At 58.9% G+C, this 20,671-nt stretch overlaps 1 protein-coding gene across 3 annotated transcripts; it reads right to left on the bottom strand.

The window, feature by feature from the left end:
* Positions 1-5,913: 5,913 nt before the first annotated feature.
* On the bottom strand, positions 5,914-19,564 carry RBFA (ribosome binding factor A). Of its 3 annotated transcripts, none has more exons than XM_062201837.1 (7): positions 19,401-19,564; positions 15,549-15,588; positions 14,260-14,436; positions 13,030-13,142; positions 8,774-8,858; positions 8,294-8,367; positions 5,914-7,116 (listed from the first exon to the last, which is right to left on the bottom strand). In XM_062201837.1, exons 1-7 carry the CDS (start codon positions 19,562-19,564, stop codon positions 6,975-6,977), a joined length of 795 nt encoding a protein of 264 aa, XP_062057821.1. In that variant the 3' UTR covers positions 5,914-6,974. The 3 variants fall into 3 exon arrangements, with proteins under 3 accessions (XP_062057821.1, XP_062057822.1, XP_062057823.1); XM_062201838.1 differs by having other exon boundaries at positions 14,260-14,428; positions 19,401-19,561; XM_062201839.1 differs by lacking the exon at positions 8,294-8,367.
* Positions 19,565-20,671: the final 1,107 nt, after the last annotated feature.

Below are 20,671 nucleotides of genomic sequence, written 5' to 3'. Positions count from 1 at the left end.
TCTCTCCAGAGCTTGTGATAGGTCTACTGAGGCTTTCTGTTTCCTCCTGTGTCACACTGGTAATTCACGTGGTCGACACGTGGTACACAACTGCTCACGGCCGTCTCTCCCGAGCTTCAGGCCTCTGTCAGGCAGGGGGGAGCAGCCTCTCGTCTGCCAGCACCCACTCTGCTCTCACTCTAGCTAAGTTTGTCCACTTTATCTTTTCAAAAACAACTTAGCTATGTGCATTGTTGTTTTTCTATTGTCTTTCGTTCACCTCGTCTGGTCATCGGTTCCTTCCCTTTGCTGGCTTTGGGTTTAAGCAGTTTGCTCTTGTCTCTAGCTCCCAAGTCCAAAGTTAAGTGGATATGAACTCGTCCTTCCTTCTTCATGCAGTGCTAACAGCTGTCTGCTTCCTTCCAAGTCTCTCTCATGAGTTTTGGCTTTATGCTGTACTTTGTTTTCATTCGTCTCAAAGTATTTTCTAGTTCCCTTGGCGATTTTTCTCTGCTCATTGATTGAATAGTAGTATGTTTTTTAATTTCTTTTTTATTATTTTATTTGACAGAGTTACAGACAGTGAGAGAGACAGAGAGAAAGGTCTTCCTTCCGTTGGTTCACTCCCCAAATGGCCGCCACAGCAGGCGCTGCGCCGATCCAAAGCTAGGAGCCGGGTGCTTCCTCCTGGTCTCCCATGTGGGTGCAGGGCCCAAGCACTTGGGCCATCCTTCACTGCCCTCCCGGCCACAGCAGAGAGCTGGACTGGAAGAGGAGCAACCGGGACTAGAACCCAGTGCCCATATGGGATGCCAGTGCTGCAGGCGGAGCATTAACCTAGTGAGCCACAGCGCTCACTAGGTTAACATCCCCTTTCAGTAATGGAGCATTGTTACATCTCATTGGGCATTGAACTCAGAACTGCTGGGCCCCAACAGTACTTACCTCTGTGAAGAGGACGACTGAGAGGGAAGCAGAACGAGCAGTGAGAACAGGCTGATGAGGCCACGTGGGGTCGTGGGGGAACCTTCTCCTGGAGCATTTCAGTCCTACTGCGTCTTGGAGGAGGAAGAGGGTTCCATCCCTTAGGCCAGGATGGTAAGGCCTTGCACCAAGAGGCCACTGGTCCACAGCCATGTACAACTCCCATTCCTGAGATCCACGGGGTCCGCTTCCCTCCCCTCAACATAACACATTAACTTCTTTTGCCTTCATGTGTGTGCAGTGTCTTTACCACCTCGTGGTCAAACCTAAGGAGTCCTTTCCTGTTGCAGTGAATTCTCAACAATGTTGCAGTGGGTTCGTTTCTGAGAGGAGCAGCGTGGTGAGGGCAAGAGGCGCAGAGTCACCACACAGACCCCGGGAGTCGGGTGAAAGCAGGCTTGAGGCGAGCAGCCCGCAGACTCGTTTATTACAGTTGGTACAACAGCTTATATAGCCAAGACCAGCCAATCCGATCAAGGGGCGGTCTATGCCCCAACCAATCACAGCCTGTTGCCAGGCAGTTTCCAAAGCCATCCAATCACAGCCTGTTGCAGTCAGGCTCTTGTTGCCAGGCAGTTTCTGAAACCATCCAATCACGGCCTGCCGTCAGGCTCTGTTGTCATGTGGTTTCCTCTGTTGTCATGTGGTTTCCAAAGCCATCCAATCACAGCCTGTTGCCAGGCAGTTTCTGTTGTCAGCGGCCATCTTAGCATGACCTTTTCACCTCAGTGGCCATCTTGGCATGAACTTTTCACCTCAGCAGCCATCTTGATATGACCTTTTCACCTCATTCCACCACACTTTCCTAAGAGTTGTTGGTCAAGGCTGGCACTGTGGCATAGCAGGTAAAGCCGTCACTTGCAGTGCCAGTATCCCATAAGGGTGCCGGTTTGAGTCCTGGCTGCTCCACTTCCAATCCAGCTCTCTGCTATGGCCTGGGGAAGAAATAGAAGATGGCCCAAGTACTTGGGTCCCTGCACCTACCTGGGAGACCCGGAGGAGGCTCCTGCCTCCTGGCTTTGGATCAGCATAGCTCCAGCTGTAGCAGCCAACTGAGGAGTAAACCAGTGGATGGAAGACCCCTCTCTCTCTCTGCCTCTCCTACTCTGTGTGTAACTCTTTCAAGTAAATAAATCATAAAAAAGAGTTGTTGATACTCCAAGAGAAAGCACAAAACAGGTCTAGCTGTGAACCATTGGACCACAGTGCCTGCCTCAGAAATACCCTCAGGCCAGGGTAAGAGAGACATCAAATTGGGCACCTGCAGAAACCTCCCACTGTGAAAAAGATGTGTACAGGAGCTCTCCTGGATATGAGTGATCCTCCCAGGAGCTGTCTGGGGGACTAGTGTCCTCCCAGGAGCTGTCCAGAGGATGAGTGTCCTCCCAGGAGCTGTCCATGGGATGAGTGTCCTCCCAGGAGCTGTCCTGGGATACAGGTGTCCTCCCAGGAGCTGTCCGGGGGATGAGTGTCCTCCCAGAGCCATCCAGGGCAATGAGTGTCCTCCCAGGAGCTGCCCAGAGGACGAGTGTCCTCCCAGGAGCTGTTCGGGGGATGAGTGTCCACCCAGGAGCTGTCCTGGGATACAGGTGTCCTCCCAGGAGCTCTCTTGGGTATTAGAGCTTCTCACAGGGGCTCTCCAGGGATACCAGTGTTCCTCACAGGAGTCTTCAGGGATAGTATTCTTCAAAAAAGCTCCCCAGGGATATAACTCTTCCTTCATTAACTTGAAGGAACTCCAAAAGTATGTTGAGAATGGTATTAAAAGATAACAATTATAGGCCGGCGCCGTGGCTTAACAGGCTAATCCTCCACCTTGCGGCGCCGGCACACCGAGTTCTAGACCCGTCGGGGTGCCGGATTCTGTCCCGGTTGCCCCTCTTCCAGGCCAGCTCTCTGCTATGGCCCAGGAAGGCAGTGGAGGATGGCCCAAGTGCTTGGGCCCTGCACCCGCATGGGAGACCAGGAGAAGCACCTGGCTCCTGGCTTCGGATCAGCACGATGCGCCGGCCGCAGCGGCCATTGGAGGGTGAACCAACGGCAAAAGGTTTGGTTTAAAAAAAAAATAACAATTATAAACTTTATTTTTCAAAAATACCAACCATATAGTTCATCCTGAAAGAACTTAGGGTCCTGGGAATGTGACCTTGTCACTGTAGTCTTTTTTTCCACTAATTAAAGAAAAAAAATGTCTTTAGATTCTTTAAGAGTAGGAAACCAAAAAGAAAAGACAAATAGGACAGTAAGTTAAATGCCTAATTATTTCCCATGAAAACTTCTAATATTGCCCCTGTCTGATGAGAGCAAGAAACAGGGCTGTTGTGGTCAAAGGGCATTGCTGGGGGCAGCGCTGTGGTGTAGTGGTAAAGCTGCCGCCCGCACTGCCAGCATCCCACATGGGCACTGGTCCGAGTCCCGGCTGCTCCACTGCTGATCCAGCTCTCTGCTATGGCCTGGGAAAGCAGTGCAAGTTGGCCCAAGTCCTTGGGCTCCTGCACCCATGTGTCTCTCTCTCTCTCTCCCTGCCTCTCCTCTTTCTCTGTAACTCTTTCAAATAAATAAATAAATGAAATCCCTGATCAAACTTTCCTGTATATTTTTCTGGTAAAGCTTTGGCTGGTTTTTGTTTTCCTTTTAAAGATTTCTGTATCTGAAACTCAGAATTACACAGGGAGGGAGGGAGAGAAAGAGAAAGAAATATGAACCCAGTGCTAGGCCAGGCTGAAGCCGGGAGCCAGGAACTTCATTCTGGTCTCCCACATGGGTGGCAGGGGCCCCAATGCTTTGGCCATTTTCTGCTGCTTTTCCAAGGTCATTAGCAGGGAGCTGGATTAGAAACAGGGCAGCCTGGGACCTGAGGCAGTGCCCATGGGGGCTGCTGGTGTTGCAGGCAGTGGCTTTACTGGCTTCTGCCACAACGCCAGCCCCTTGGCTGGCTTTCTCAAAACACTCTCAGTAAGCAGGTACTCTCATCTCTGGCCTCAACAAGAATGCCTACAGCACTCCAGAAAACTTGCCCTGATCTTTGCCTGTGACGGGACCACTCCCCTTTCTTGCAGCCATTGCTTGATTGTGCTTTGTCCCCAGGTTGTTCTGGGAGAACCAAGTCTCCTTCCTCCAATTCTTCCAAGAAATGCTTCCGGGTCTTGATCACGTGTTTACAATTCCCAATCTGGCGGCAGCAGTCTTGCCACCTACTGAGTAGTAGTTTGTTTCGACTTAAGTAGACTGAACCAGCTCGATGTCTACCAGCTCGATGTCTACGGCAGTGGCCGCTGTTGCTGCTGTCAGTCCTCCAGGAACAGCACACGAGCAAGTTTTTTTTTCCTTGCACAGAACGCAGATGGCCTGCCGCTGGGGGCTTCATCTTCAATATCGTCTTGCTTCTTCCTAAAATGAGCTACCCATTTGCAAACTGCCAACACTGTCCCCTAAGCTTCCTGTAAGGCAGTAATGACTTCTCCATTCTTCCACCCACGCTTCACCATAAATGTGATGTTGCTTGGATAGCTTTTTGTTTTTAAAGATTTATTTTGAAAACCAGCGTTGGGGGTGGGGAATCTTCCATCTGCTGGTTTACTCCTCAGATGGGCTGAGCTGAAACCAGGAGTCAGGAGCTTCATCCAGGTCTCCCATGTGGGTGGCAGGGGCCCAAACACTTGGGCCATCTTCTGCTGCCTTTCCCAGGCCATTGGTAGGGAGCTGGATCAGAAGTGGGGCCTCCAGGAGTCAAAGCAGCACCCATCAGGGATGCCAGCATTGCACACAGCAGCTTTACCCACTATGCCACACCACCAGCCTCTCGGATAGCTCTTTGGAACTGACGTCTCATTCTCTTAGGATTCTATTGGACAAGTTCTAACAACCTAGTATCAGTCTATTTTCATGAAAAAAATTAAAGCACATGCATAGTTTCTTCATATTATACCTTTTTCATTGAACTTTTTGAAGACTCCATATATAGGCTCCCCCTGGCCAAACCAGAGACATTTTTAGCAATGAGATGAACGAACACAGTAACAGAACAGTGTTAGGGAAATCGGGTGCGCTGAGCTTGTGCTGAGTAGACTGAGTAAAAGAAACCAGGCTGAGGGCCGGGACAGGAACACACTTGCCAACTGCAGAGAAAACCTCAGCTTTACATGGGGAAGGCTGACGACGCGATCAGCTCATCACGAGACCCTCACCAGGCACTGGCAGCCAGGACTCCAGAGAACACAGCCCTGCTGCTGCGGCCTTCCTGCCCGAGGCAAGCGCTAGGCACAGCCTTGACGAAACACCAGAGGCCCACGGACAGCTGGAGGTGTCCTCAGAGTGAGGGCCACAGAGGCTCACGGAGCTGGAGTGCTGCTCCCGGGCAAGAGGCTTGGGAGTGGGGCGGGCGGACACGGTGCCGTGTTCTGGACAGTGTCTTCCGCTCGAGGACACCCTGGGGCCACTGCTGGCCTTCAAGGGCCCGAGATCAACTGGCATCGGCGTGGCTCCTTGATCGGCTCTCACCATCCTGAAATTCTCAAGTCTGACACAGGCACCTGACAAGGGCACAGACCCAGGCATCAGCGAAGTCTGATTCGCAGCCCAGATTTATTCCCATGGGCCTGCAAAATCAGAGCTGATGTGAACCTTGATTTTGAGATGTGGTGCAGTTGCTACCTACGGCTTTGTACACAAGACCTGGGGTTAAGAGCCTCCCCCATGCTCGGTGTCGCACTCCCCCGGACGTCCGGACGTCCCATTACAGGACCCCTGGCTCCACCAGGTTCACTTTCTTGGGTGGCCTAGCTGTGATGGCGCCCAGCGTATCTGTCGCTTGGGAAAGGCAGCTGCCCCAAGCCGCGGAGCCCGCACAACGCCCCCCAGGACGGCCTCAGGCACTCTCCACACTACTTCCCGTCAGCGCTGCTGTGACTCAGGCCACACAGGCCCATCAGCACACCAGGGACACCACGCTGTTTTTTTTCTTTTATAAGCAGCAAGGTCACCAACACAAGGCACCAAAGTGTGAAAACCACAGCACTCACATTGTGGAAAGGCCACTTGCTTATGGCACGAGCCCAGTCCAACCTCAGCCGGAAACACGTGTGCTGTGCACTGCTCACGTTACACGAGTCCACGGATGCAGTCTGAGGAGAGGGTCCCCCGCCTGCCGTCCACCCAGCCACGCACGGGGCTGCTGAAACAGGTTTGGGGACCAGCAAGGGAAAAGCACCCAGTCCTGCTGGTCATCGCTGTGGTGGCCTCGCTGTCCTCCCGGATCTGAAGCCCTGGCCTCCTCCCCTGCTACACCGACAGCCCCTGTGAGCACCTGCTCAGCGCAGGCCTCCCACAGGCTCCCCCGCTGCCTTTATCCTCACAGGGACACTGCGAGCGCTGATGCCTCTGCACCCACAGAGGTCACACCCACGCCACCCAGCTGGGAACCTAGAGAGGCTGGGAGTAGGGCAGGGGGCGGAGCCAGAACCACCTTCCCAGGCACAGCAAGTGTGCTTCCTCCTGGTGCCCAGAGGCTGCCGCCCCGGAGGCTCTGGACGTCTCTGTCTCAGTCACCGGCCCCTCACAAAGACCAGGCCCGAACGCCAGCCGGCACGGGCCCAGACAGTCTGCTGCTCCTCCAAGAGCCAAGGTGGGGGTCACGGGGTCACCAGGAACCGCTGGGAGCTGACTCAGCCACGCCTACAGGTGGAGCTGCTGTGCTAGACTTCAATGCTATTTTGATTTTGCACGACACCATGGCCATTTACTTCCTTAAAGCAACAGCGACTTCTGCAGGAGTCCCACTCAGGTGGCAGAAAAGCAGCAGCCTCGCGCCCCTGCCCAGGAAGCGGGCAGCAGGGTCCAGTTCTGCAGACACTGGGAGCTGAGGCTTCGCCCAGCCGGGGCCTCTCCTCACCTCCTGGGTTGACCTTTGAACCCAGGTCATCTTCACTCTGCTGGGTCAACAGGTGACTCCGGGGAGGGGTGGCTGGCGTGGGGCTTAGGCCTCTTTCCCTGCTCGCCTGCTGTCAGCTCAGCTACTGGCTCGAGCCCCGCCCTTTCTCCTTCCTCCGTTTGTACTCAGTTATTTGCTTGTTGAGCGCCTCATGATCGATGCCACAGAGACTCGGATGCACGGCAGGTGCTGGGGTGTCGCAGAGGGGTGGGGAGTCGGGGTTCCTGGGAGGGGAGAGGAGAAGTTTTCTCAAGAAGCACAAGCCACGCCCACAACCATAGCAACCCCCACTTCCTACTTGCACCCAGCGAGAGCTCTCCTGGTGTCTGTGACAGGAATAGAGAGAGCAGTGAGGAGAGCAGTTCTGGTCTTGGTCTCCCCCGTTGTCAGGGCACGGCCGGCACAGCCCTGGCACAGCCAGCTGCACCAACACTAAGTGCACTTTTTCTAAAGACAATCTTATTTACTTAACAAATGTATTTGAAAAGCAAAGAGCCACAGAGAGTCAGACACAGAAAGAGAGAGACCTCCTGTCTACTGGTTCACTACCTAGATACCTGCAAAGCCAGGGCTGGAAACCAGCGTGGGTCTCCTCTGGGGCTGACAGGGACCCCGCGAGCCCATCTGCAGGAAGCTAGGTTGGGACCTAAACCCAGCACCTCGTTATGGGATGTGTGCGTCCCAACCTGCGTCCCAACTGCTATGCCAGGCACCCACCCTGTCAATGTGTCTCCCTCAGGCCTGGTCAGCACAGCGGTCAGTTGGAGACTCCTGGCGGGTCACAAGTAGGACAGGCCACCCACACCTGCAACAGTCCGCCCGGGAAGGCCTCCAGCCCCAGGATTGGCCTCCCGACTTGCCTCTCACCCTCTGGCTGGTCCTTTGCTCTGGTACAGCAGGTGCTTAAACCTCACACTTCCAGCTGAACACCTGGGCTGTGGATGCTGTGACTGCTCTGGCTGCCCAAGACCAAAATGGGCCCCCTCCATCAACACCATGTCCTGCGGGCCCACACCCACCAGCAAGCTTTGTTGTTTCCTCAGAGGTCACCCTGTGCCCTACAAGCCCCCAGCCCCACCTCCTGATGTTCCTTCCTGAACACGATCCACTCAGCCGTGCCTGTCGCCTCCCCCACTAGAACACGGGCTGCTGTCTTGCTTTCACAGAGCCACACAGTGTGATAACACGGCTGGGAGCCCAGAGGCCCCACAGCAGACCCAGGGGCCCTCGCAGGTCAACGCTGCCCGGAGACAACAGGGGCTGCTATGCGGATGCAGGCTGGGCCAGGGAGCAGAGAGGCGAGGAAAGGGCCTGCGGACACAGAGCTGTGCAAGTGCCATGGAACCAGCACCTGCACGCCTGGAGTCAGCAGGAACCGGACACACACGTCCCTGTGGCTACCTGAGAGGGTCCTGCCCTGAGTCGTCTCTTCCAGCTGGGGGTCCAAAGTCAGCGGCTGCCAGCAACTGATCAATCTGAAAGGAACCAGGGGTGAAGCAGCAGGGGCTCCTCTCACCCCTGCACCCACCCCTGCACCCAGGGGCTCCAGCCCCCAAGCCTGTGTCTCAGCCACAGCCTTTCCACTGGGCTTCTCGAAACCCCTTCTGCTCATGCGCCCGACCAGGGCCTGTCAGGGCACAGGCCTCGCTCCCCAGACTGCTGTTTAAACCACATCTCAGTCCAGAACTCCATCCAGGTCTCCCCTGCGGGCGGCAAGACCTAAATGTTTGGGCTCACCGCTGCTTCCCAGGGTTGTGTGAGCCAGAGGCTGGAACTGGGGACAGGGCCAGGACCCCAGGGCAGGCCCTCCATAAGGGTACCCAAGCAGCACCCTAACACGGCTCCAAAGCCCGCTTCAAAGCTCCTATGTGAAAGTCCTACCTGGGCCATGGCTGCGCTTTCTTTGTCTTGAACAAACACGATTGGAGGCACGTTGCGCAGTGTCTGCTGGGCCATCAGAAGATGCCTGAAAGGACACAGCACACGTCACCCACAGCGTCAGGGGACAGAGCAGACATCACCCACAGCAGTCAGGGGACACGGCACACGTCACCCACAGCGTCAGGGGACCCGGCACACGTTACCCACAGAGGTCAGGGGACACAGCACACGTCACCCAGAGTAGTCAGGGGACACGGCACACGTCACCCACAGAGGTCAGGGGACACAGCACACATCACCCACAGAGGTCAGGGGACACAGCACACGTCACCCACAGAGATCAGGGGACACAGCACACATCACCCACAGAGGTCAGGGGACCCAGCACACGTCACCCACAGAGGTCAGGGGACAGAGCAGACATCACCCACAGAGGTCAGGGGACACAGCACACGTCACCCACAGAGGTCAGAGGACACAGCACACATCACCCACAGCAGTCAGGGGACACGGCACACGTCACCCACAGTGTCAGGGGACAGAGCAGACATCACCCACAGAGGTCAGGGGACCCGGCACATGTTACCCACAGAGGTCAGGGGACACAGCACACGTCACCCACAGCAGTCAGGGGACACGGCATACGTCACCCACAGAGGTCAGGGCACACGGCACACGTTACCCACAGTGTCAGGGGACAGAGCACACATCACCCACAGAGGTCAGGGGACCCGGCACACGTTACCCACAGAGGTCAGGGGACACAGCACACATCACCCACAGAGGTCAGGGGACACAGCACACGTCACCCACAGCAGTCAGGGGACACGGCACACGTCACCCACAGCGTCAGGGGACAGAGCAGACATCACCCACAGAGGTCAGGGGACCCGGCACATGTTACCCACAGAGGTCAGGGGACAGAGCACACGTCACCCACAGTAGTCAGGGGACACGGCATATGTCACCCACAGAGGTCAGGGCACACGGCACACGTTACCCACAGAGATCACGGGACACAGCACATGTCACCCACAGCATCAGGGGACACGGCACACATCACCCACAGTGTCAGGGGACAGAGCAGACATCACCCACAGAGATCAGGGGACACGGCACACGTCACCCAGAGTAGTCAGGGGACAGAGCAGACATCACCCACAGAGGTCGGGGGACACAGCACACGTCACCCACAGTGTCAGGGGACACGGCACACATCACCCACAGAGGTCGGGGGACACAGCACACGTCACCCACAGCAGTCAGGGGACACGGCACACATCACCCACAGTGTCAGGGGACAGAGCACACATCACCCACAGAGGTCAGGGGACACAGCACACGTCACCCACAGAGGTCAGGGGACACAGCACACGTCACCCAGAGTAGTCAGGGGACACGGCACACATCACCCACAGTGTCAGGGGACAGAGCACACATCACCCACAGAGGTCAGGGGACCCGGCACATGTTACCCACAGAGGTCAGGGGACACAGCACACGTCACCCAGAGTGTCAGGGGACAGAGCAGACATCACCCACAGAGGTCAGGGGACACAGCACATGTCACCCACAGCAGTCGGGGGACACAGCACACGTCACCCACAGAGGTCAGGGGACAGAGCACACGTCACCCACAGAGGTCAGGGCACACGGCACAGTTACCCACAGAGATCAGGGGACACAGCACACGTCACCCACAGAGGTCAGGGCACACGGCACACGTTACCCACAGTGTCAGGGGACAGAGCACACATCACCCACAGAGGTCAGGGGACCCGGCACACGTTACCCACAGAGGTCAGGGGACACAGCACACATCACCCACAGAGGTCAGGGGACACAGCACACGTCACCCACAGCAGTCAGGGGACACGGCACACGTCACCCACAGCGTCAGGGGACAGAGCAGACATCACCCACAGAGGTCAGGGGACCCGGCACATGTTACCCACAGAGGTCAGGGGACAGAGCACACGTCACCCACAGTAGTCAGGGGACACGGCATATGTCACCCACAGAGGTCAGGGCACACGGCACACGTTACCCACAGAGATCACGGGACACAGCACATGTCACCCACAGCATCAGGGGACACGGCACACATCACCCACAGTGTCAGGGGACAGAGCAGACATCACCCACAGAGATCAGGGGACACGGCACACGTCACCCAGAGTAGTCAGGGGACAGAGCAGACATCACCCACAGAGGTCGGGGGACACAGCACACGTCACCCACAGTGTCAGGGGACACGGCACACATCACCCACAGAGGTCGGGGGACACAGCACACGTCACCCACAGCAGTCAGGGGACACGGCACACATCACCCACAGTGTCAGGGGACAGAGCACACATCACCCACAGAGGTCAGGGGACACAGCACACGTCACCTACAGAGGTCAGGGGACACAGCACACGTCACCCAGAGTAGTCAGGGGACACGGCACACATCACCCACAGTGTCAGGGGACAGAGCACACATCACCCACAGAGGTCAGGGGACCCGGCACATGTTACCCACAGAGGTCAGGGGACACAGCACACGTCACCCAGAGTGTCAGGGGACAGAGCAGACATCACCCACAGAGGTCAGGGGACACAGCACATGTCACCCACAGCAGTCGGGGGACACAGCACACGTCACCCACAGAGGTCAGGGGACAGAGCACACGTCACCCACAGAGGTCAGGGCACACGGCACAGTTACCCACAGAGATCAGGGGACACAGCACACGTCACCCACAGAGGTCAGGGCACACGGCACACGTTACCCACAGAGATCAGGGGACACAGCACACGTCACCCACAGTGTCAGGGGACAGAGCACACATCACCCACAGAGGTCAGGGGACACAGCACACGTCACCCAGAGTAGTCAGGGGACAGAGCACACATCACCCACAGAGGTCAGGGGACACAGCACACGTCACCCAGAGTAGTCAGGGGACAGAGCACACATCACCCACAGAGGTCAGGGGACAGAGCACACGTCACCCAGAGTAGTCAGGGGACACGGCACACGTCACCCAGAGTAGTCAGGGGACACGGCACACGTCACCCAGAGTAGTCAGGGGACACGGCACACGTCACCCACAGCGTCAGGGGACAGAGCACACATCACCCACAGAGGTCAGGGGACACAGCACACGTCACCCAGAGTAGTCAGGGGACAGAGCAGACATCACCCACAGAGGTCAGGGGACACGGCACACATCACCCACACCAGTCAGGGGACACGGCACATGTCACCCACAGCAGTCGGGGGACACAGCACACGCCACCCACAGCAGTCAGGGGGAGGCTCTCTCTCCCTCTCCCTCTGTAACTGTGCCTTTCAAATAACAAAAAAAGCTGCGTATTTAAAAGCTCCCGTCAAGGAGAACGGCATCGCTGCGTCTGCACCCGGCCTGGGGCCTTGCTCGGCGGAAGCAGCAGGGACCTCATGGCCACTTCTGCCTCCTGTCCTTGTTTTGGCTAAAACAGAAGACAAACAGCTTCACAGACGAGTGCGCTCCTGCCTGCGGCCTACACCGGGAGCCGCAGTGTGGACAGGCCACGCGCAGCCAGTGGTGCCTTGCCGCGAACCTCCGGGACAACGCCGTGAGTTATGCAGGTTTCAAAACACTGACAAAGTTGCTCAGATTTGCTAACGTCCACACCGATCCCACCCGTCAAGGTCACCGCGTGAACTGAAGTTTTCTAAAATCCTGACTTTCACACGAGAGCTGACATTTATCACAACAGTTACGGTCCATGGCTGCCCTGAAGCGGCGGCTCAGGCCCGCACTTCTGACAGGACTCCTGCCAACACCCAGAGCGAACAGCCAGTCTGGTCCTCAGCCTCCCGGTGAGGGTCTCGGCAGACTGCGGAGATCGCACAGGGCACTAGGAAGCTGTGCGCAAGGCTCCCGTCTCCGTGAGACTGGGGAGTCCCGCCCCTTCCTCTAGGGCACTGGTGAGGAAAAGCAGCGACATCATCCACTTTGAGCACCGGCACCAGTGCCGCGGTCCCTCCCCTGGGCTTCTGCACAGACGACAAGCAGCACCTGGGAGTTCTAACCTTACCAACCCCTCGCCCGCAAGGGTCACCGGATCCCTGGGGCCGCACTTCAAGAAACACAGACCTAGGTTATGGCCTGTATGAAAACGCAAACTGTAACATTCAGGAAAATGCCGCCAAAACGTTCTCACTCAACGAGAAGTCGCGAAGGCCACCGCCTGTGGGAGAGCCGCGAGCACGGGCCACGTCACCTCATGTGTGCGGCGCTCCTCTGCAGGGCGGCCTCTGTGCGCTGGTTCTGGACAGCAGAGAGTGTGGTCTTCCAGTACACACGGCAGGCTGAGAAGTCTGGGGAAACAGAGACCTGACACCCGCACAGCCCCACCGTCACTGTTTGGTTTACGTGTCAGCTCCTGACACCTGTCCCCAGGAAAGCTGTGCCACACGGCCAGGGCCGCCGTCAGTGGCTGCGGGGTGCCCACAGCTGGTAATGCAGGGCACACACACCAAAACCTCACCTCCCACCAACCACCTGGTCAACCAACCCTTCCCAACCTGCCCTGGGACGCTCACAGAAGGGCCCAACTGCCGTACTTCCTCCTGGCAAACCCCGGGCAGCCGGAGGGAGCGGCCTCCACTGTCTTCACACGAGGGAGAGGCAGATGCCCGCCTCCGGCACACCCTCGGACCCTCTCCGTCTTCACACGAGGGAGAGGCAGGTGCCCGCCTCCGGCACACCCTCGGACCCTCTCCGTCTTCACACGAGGGAGAGGCAGGTGCCCGCCTCCGGCACACCCTCGGACCCTCTCCGTCTTCACACGAGGGAGAGGCAGGTGCCCGCCTCCGGCACACCCTCGGACCCTCTCTGTCTTCACACGAGGGAGAGGCAGGTGCCCGCCTCTGGCACACCCTCGGACCCTCCCCGTCTTGCCTCATCACTGACCCACCAACGTGGCATGCACGGCTTGGTCAGAGCAGCAAACTGGCTGCTTTCACACTCAACACAGGTGCCCTCTGTCTTTGGGATTTTTTTTTTTTTTTTTAAGATTTATTTATTTATTTGAAAGGCAGAGTTAGAGAGAGAGAGAGAGAGAGAGAGAGAGAGTTAGAGAGAGATCTTCCATCCACTGGTTCATTGCACAAATGGCCCCAACAGGCAACAGCTAGGGCTGGGCCAGGCCAAAGCCAGGAGCCAGGAGCTTCATCCAGGTCTCCCACGTAGGGGCAGGGGCTCAAGCACTCGGGCCGTCTGCTGTTGCTCTCCCAAGACATCAGCAGGGAGCTGGATGGAGAGCGGAGCAGCCGGGACTCAATGCCAGTGCTGCAGGTGGCAGCTTGACCCCCTGCACCACAGCATGGGGCCTGTCTTTGGAATTGGATGACAGACTTCGTGTGACTTCAGCAGCCACTACCGACGACTGTGTGACAAGCGAGCCCCAGGCCTGTGGTCCCAACGCACCACCCTCTGCTGCTCAGGCTACCTTGGAGACCTCCACGCACAGGTCGCAGATCTCCTGGCTCACTTCGGGGGTGCTCAGCAGCTCGGCTACTGCTTTGTGGAGGAGGCCGTTCAGGGCCCTCAGGCGCACGTGGTCTTCCTTCCGGGTCTTCCTGGCGGTGCTCGTCATCAGGGCCTCCAGCCTGGGTGACCTGGAGGTCTCCGCGGAAGGAAGCACGTGTAAGGCAGAGCTGCCCGTGTGCACGACACACCACTGCCTCACACTGCCTCACACGGGGGCTGTGAAGGGCTCCTCTCAGCCACGGGGCTCCTGGCAGGACGCCGTTGCTTTACGGGCCCGGCCCCTCCCGTATCACGAGCCCCTCTCTAAGGTTACAAGTACACGTTCTTTCAACAAAGCTCTTCCACGTATCGTGAAACTTACCCTATCACAACATACAGCTCCCTGGCTTTCAGTGCACACATGGACCTGTTTTTCCACCAGGAGCCATTTAGTGTACAGGCTGACCATCCCTAACGCAAAAACCCAAATCCAACTCTGAGCACTGATATGATGCCACATGTGGAAAATGCCACACCTAACCCCATGTGACAGGCCACAGGCCACATGCAGGCATGCTAACAACATGCTAACAACATGAAACCACCACCGGCCGGGGAGGGCATGCGGCACCGTGGATCACGCAGCACCTGCGATCCCAGCATCCCGAGTGCTGCTTCCAGTTCCAGTGCGCCACGTCCAATCCAGCTCCCTGCTAATGGGCCAGGGAGTCCAAGTGGGCACCCATGCGGGAGACCCAGATGGACTTCCAGGCTCCTAGCTTCAGGCTGGCCCAGCAGCCCTGGTCATTGCGGCCATTTGGGGAGCAAAACAACAGATGGAAGATCTCTCTATCTCTAACTCTGCTTTCAATAGATCTTTCTAAAAAATTACTATAGGCTACATACATAAGGTGCACATGAAACAGCAAATCTTATGTGTAGACTGAGTTCCATGCCCAAGATACTTCATTATCAATACACATTCTAAAATCTAAAAAAATCAAAAAGCCTGAAGCACTCCTGTTCCCAAGACTTCAGGTAAGGGAGCCTCAGCCCCGACACACTAAAACTCAGCAGATGTAACCATGTGAGACTTGGATCAGATGACTGGCTGCACAGCTTCCATGGCGGCAATTTTTTTTTTTTTTTAAAGGCTCAAATCCCTGTTACCATTGGCCTCCAGTCCCATCCAGACACTCCCCCCCCCCCCCCCCAGGGCTAAAGTGGGAAGACCAGACCCCAGGCCCCTCCTGACGGCTCTGCACTTACCAAGTGTCCCAAGGAGGGGCCTTCGTACCAAAACTTCTTCCTAAGGGAAGAAAACAGAATCGTATCCCGGGACAGCACGGTGGTGTAGCAGGGGAAGCCCCGTCTGCAGTGCTGGCATCCCATATGGGCGCCGGTTCGAGGGTGGTGATGCTAAGAGCTGATGGGCTTTGGTAGCGCCCTCAGAAGTAGCTGACACTGCTCTGGGAGCCCAGTGCTCTCCAGGACGCTGTCCACATGTGGCCCGCCAGCCTCATGTCCTTGTACTGCGGACGTGTGAGCTAAGTGAATCTACTTTATTTACGAAGTCCCAGCCCCAGGTATTTCGTGATAAAACCGAAAAATGGACAAACGCAAGCACCAGACGCTCACTGACTCAGCTTTTCTCCTGGAGGTACAGGTTCACAACTACACTTCTGTGACGCACATAAGCTAAGAAAATGGTGCATGGTGGCAGCAAGGCCCGTGTAGGGCTGGAGTTACAGGTAAGGAAGGAGAGGCTAGGATGAGCAAGGGAGACCGTAACCAACAGGAACGAACAGACACGAGACTCAGTACCAATGCCAGAGGGGGCCGAGAGACACCCTGCTGGCAACAAGCACACAGACCACATCTTCCATCAGCACTTCCCCAAAGAAGGGACCAAGACTCCCTGGAGATGGGCTGGCACTGGGCCACAGCAGGTAAAGCCGCTGGCTGCGGTGCTGGCATCCCATAAGGGCACTGGTTTGAGTCCTGGATGTTCCACTTCTGATCCAACTCCCTGGGAATGTGCCTGGGTCCCTACACCCACGTGGGAGACCTGGAAGAAGTTCCTGGCTCCTGGATTCAGATGGGCCCAGTTCCAGCTGTTGCAGCCATTTAGAGAGTGAACCTCTCTCTCTCTAACTCTGCCTTTCAACAGAATAAATAAATCTTTAAAAATTAGGGAAAAAAACCTCGTTGGAGAAACAGCTGATACGAGAGCTGAGGCAGAAAAAACACAGACTTGGAGCAATTTGCAGTGCTAGGAAGAAAGCAAGAGCGAGCTCATACACGCAAAACCCAGGGCAGTCAACACACATAAAACACAGAGAGTTCACACGTGCAAAGTGTACATGCAGGCAAATCCCAGACCACTCGACACACATAAAACCGTTCACATGTGCAGAGTGCTCAATTGCACAGAACCCAGAGCGCTCAACACACAAAACAGAGTTCACACACGCAGTGCTCACATGTGCAAAACCCAGACTGCGCTCACACCACAGCATTCCAGAGTCCAGAGAGTGCTCACACACAACTGAGAGTGACAGAAGACACAGCAACACGTGATGGTTTGTGAGAGCGACAGCCGGGCTGGAAGGACTCCCAGGCAGCCTGAGCAGGGGGCAGCACTGCTGATTCTTTTTTTTTTTGACAGGCAGAGTGGACAGTGAGAGAGACAGAGAGAAAGGTCTTCCTTTACCATTGGTTCACCCTCCAACGGCCGATGCGGCCGGCGCACCGCGCTGATCCGAAGCCAGGAGCCAGGTGCTTCTCCTGGTCTCCCATGCAGGTGCAGGGCCCAAGGACCTGGGCCATCCTCCACTGCACTCCCTGGCCACAGCAGAAAGCTGGCCTGGAAGAGGGGCAACCGGGACAGAATCCGGTGCCCCGACCGGGACTAGAACCCCGTGTGCCAGCGCCACAAGTAGAGGATTAACCTATTGAGCTGCGGCGCCGGCCAGCACCACTAACTCTAATGCCTGTGTCCATGCTGAGAGGAGTACGCTAGGTAAGGGGAGAGAAGACGCAGAGTTCCCAGCGTGTCCGGGCAGTGTGGGCTGCACATGGTGGCATCTCCAGAGAGCTCACGGTGCAGAAACCGGATAGGCACAGGCCGGGCTGCTGGCCGGGGTCTACAATCTGACAATTCTGTAGGTGGCAGGCTCCCCCGGGAATCCATAACCCGTGTCTGGCCGCCAGAGAAACCAAACTAATGACCAGGCCAGCGACAGAGCAGAAGGGAAGAGCTAAGGCCTCGCGGGCAAGCACGGATCCACAGCCATCTGACTAACCAGAACGGCCCTAGGAGATGGTGCGGCACGGGAACTACCTACTGAACCTGTTCTAAAGAGTTTGTGAAGGGGCCAAAGTCGCGGCACAGAGAGCTAAGCTGCCGCCGGCAGTGCTGGCACTCACGCTGGAGCCCTGGCTGGAGCCCCTGTGCGCTACCACTCCAGCTCCCTAATGGGCCAGGAAAGGCAGGGACTGGCCCACTGCCCCCATCACCCACGCGGGAGACCAGGATGGGCTTTGCTGGCTGTGGTGGTGTGCCCTCGGGGCCATCTGGGGAGTGAGCCACAGACGGCAGCGCTCTCTCAGGTGTTCACTCACTCTATCACTCTCTCCTCCAAATAAACAAGTCTTCAGTACATAAAGTGCTGGGCCAGGCTGAAGCCAGGAGCCAGGAGCTCCATCCGGGTCTCCCACACAGGTGCAAGGGCCCAAGCACTTGGGCCATCTTCTACTGCTTTCCCAGTTCCTGAGCAGGGAGCGGGATTGGAAGTGGAGCGGCCGAGACTCGAACCAGCCACAGTCGGAGGCTTTACCGGCTGCGCCCTAAAAAAGCTTACATTCACGGTGACCCGTTAGGTTCAGCAGAGTCTGAACTGTCTGGGGATGGCACGTGGTGCAGAGCTCAAGACGCCACGAGGGATGCCCCGGGCTCGCCCCAGTCCTGGCTGTGTGGGCAGGGATGCCCCGGGCTCGCCCCAGTCCTGGCTGTGTAGGCATCGGGGTGGGACGGGAGGCCTCTCTCCCTGCCTGTCAATCAGCAATAAGAGAAATCCTAAAACACACGGCGGTGTCAGCCCCACAGAGAGCAGGACAGAGCACAGAGTGGTGGACCCCAGGTTAGCAGGGAGCCGGGGGCGGGGGCCACAGGGGCACCCCCAGCCCAGGAGCCGCCCTGCCACAGCCGCCGCCGGGATGCCACGGCCCCACGGCCCCCCACTCCTTGACACGGCCCCCATGGCCCCCACTCCCCGACATGGCCCCCACTCCCTGACACAGTCCCTCACGGCCCCCACTCCTTGACACCGCCCCCACGGCCCCCACCACCCCCACTCCCTGACACGGCCCCCACGGCCCCTCACTCCCTGACACCGCCACCATCGCCCCCACTCCCTGACACGGCCCCCACTCCCTGACACAGCCCCCCACGGCCCCCACTCCCTGACACCGCCCCCACGGCCCCCACGGTCCCCACTCCCTGACACCGCCCCCACGGCCCCCACTCCCTGACACCGCTCCCACGGCTCCCACGGTCCCCACTCCCTGACACCGCCCCCACGGCCCCCACTCCCTGACACCGCCCCCACGGCCCCCACTCCCTGACACCACCCCCCCACTGCCCCCACTCCCTGACACGGCCCCCACCGCCCCCACTCCCTGACACCGCCCCCACGGCCCCCACTCCCTGACACGGCCCCCACGGTCCCCACTCCCTGACACCGCCCCGCACGCCCCCACTCCCTGACACCGCCCCCCACGCCCCCACTCCCTGACACCGCCCCGCACGGCCCCCACTCCGTGACACCGCCCCCACGGTCCCCACTCCGTGACACCGCCCCCACGGCCCCCACTCCCTGACACCGCCCCTCCACGGCCCCCCACTCCCTGACACGGCCCCCACTCCCTGACACCGCCCCCACGGCCCCCACGGCCCCCACTCCCTGACACCGCCCCCACGGCCCCCACGCACAACGGCCCCCACTCCATAACATCGCCCCCACGGCCCCCACTCCCTGACACCGCCCCTCCACGGCCCCCCACTCCCTGACACCGCCCCCACGGCCCCCACTCCCTGACACCCCCCCAGCACCCCCTTACTTGGCTTTCGAGGCAAATTTTTTGAGCAAGTTTTTGCTCCCGCAAGAGACAGCGGTGACGCACACGCCTCGCGCCGAGCCGGGCGACGGCGACGCATCGCAGCGGCCGAGCAGCGCCCGAAGCCCGCAGCGGAGCCCCCACCGCCCGCCGGCGGCCGCCCACATGTCGCGAAGTGCGGGCGGGGCGACAGCGGCGCCTCCCGTCGTGCGCGGCGCGGCGTGTGGGCGGGGCGACAGCGGCGTCTCCGGTCGCGCGCCGACGAGGCGCCGTGTGGGCGGGGCGGCGTGTGGTCGTGCGTGCGGGCGGGGCGCCGTGTGGTGGGCGGGACGCCGACGGGGCGCCGTGTGGGCGGAGCAACAGCAGCGTCTCCCTTCGTGCGCCGACGGGGCGGCGTGTGGGCGGGGCAACAGCAGCGTCTCCCTTCGTGCGCCGACGGGGCGGCGTGTGGGCGGGGCAACAGCAGCGTCTCCCTTCGTGCGCCGACGGGGCGGTGTGTGGGCGGGGCAGGGCTCGACTCAACGTGCGGAGGCGGGACGTCGTGCGGGCGGGGCGCCGTGTGGTCGTGCGTGAGGGGCGGGGCTCGCGTGGTTATGGGCGGTGTGTGGGCGGGGCGTCGACTGGTCGTGTGTGAGCGGCTTGGCTCGTGCGGACACGGCCGGCGTGTAGGCGGGGCGAGGCTCGAGTCAACGTGCGGAGGCGGAGAGCCGACGGCGCGGCGTCGTCTGATCGTGCGCGAGGGGCGGGGCCCACGTGGTCATGGGCGGTGCTCGCGTGGTCGTGGGCGGGGCCGTGGGCGGTGCTCGCGTGGTCGTGGGCGGGGCCGTGGGCGGTGCGTATGGGCAGCGTGGCGGCTGATCAGCGCGCGTGTCGAGGGCAGGGCGGGCGGCGCCGGGTGAGCCCCGGGGCTCGGTAGGCTTCGCCGGCGGCCTCCCGGGACCCGTGTGGGCGGGAGCCGGGACCGAAGGCACCGGGTTTGTTGAAAGGCGGGAAACAGGACGCGCGCAAAGGAAGGGAGACGGCGGGGCCGACGAGCTGCCCCTCGGTGTACCCCAAACCCGCAGGGATTCGTGTCCCCGCGTTTGCACCGTCAGGGTCCTGGTCCCTGACTGTGCAGAACCGGGACCCACGAGGCGGCCTCCAAGGCAGCCCCGCACAAGGCCCTCGGGAACGCTCTGCTGGACAGAGACACGGGAACGGTAGCGGGCGGCCCGCCGTCGCATGGGCGCGAGTCCGGTCCAGCTCGCTGCTGTGGCCGGGCCCCTGCGCCCCTG

This window comes from Lepus europaeus, chromosome 9 (assembly GCF_033115175.1).
Source record: "Lepus europaeus isolate LE1 chromosome 9, mLepTim1.pri, whole genome shotgun sequence".
NCBI lineage: Eukaryota > Metazoa > Chordata > Mammalia > Lagomorpha > Leporidae > Lepus > Lepus europaeus.
The sequence above is the reverse complement of the archived record's forward strand: the minus strand, read 5'-3'. Positions and strand labels throughout refer to the sequence as shown.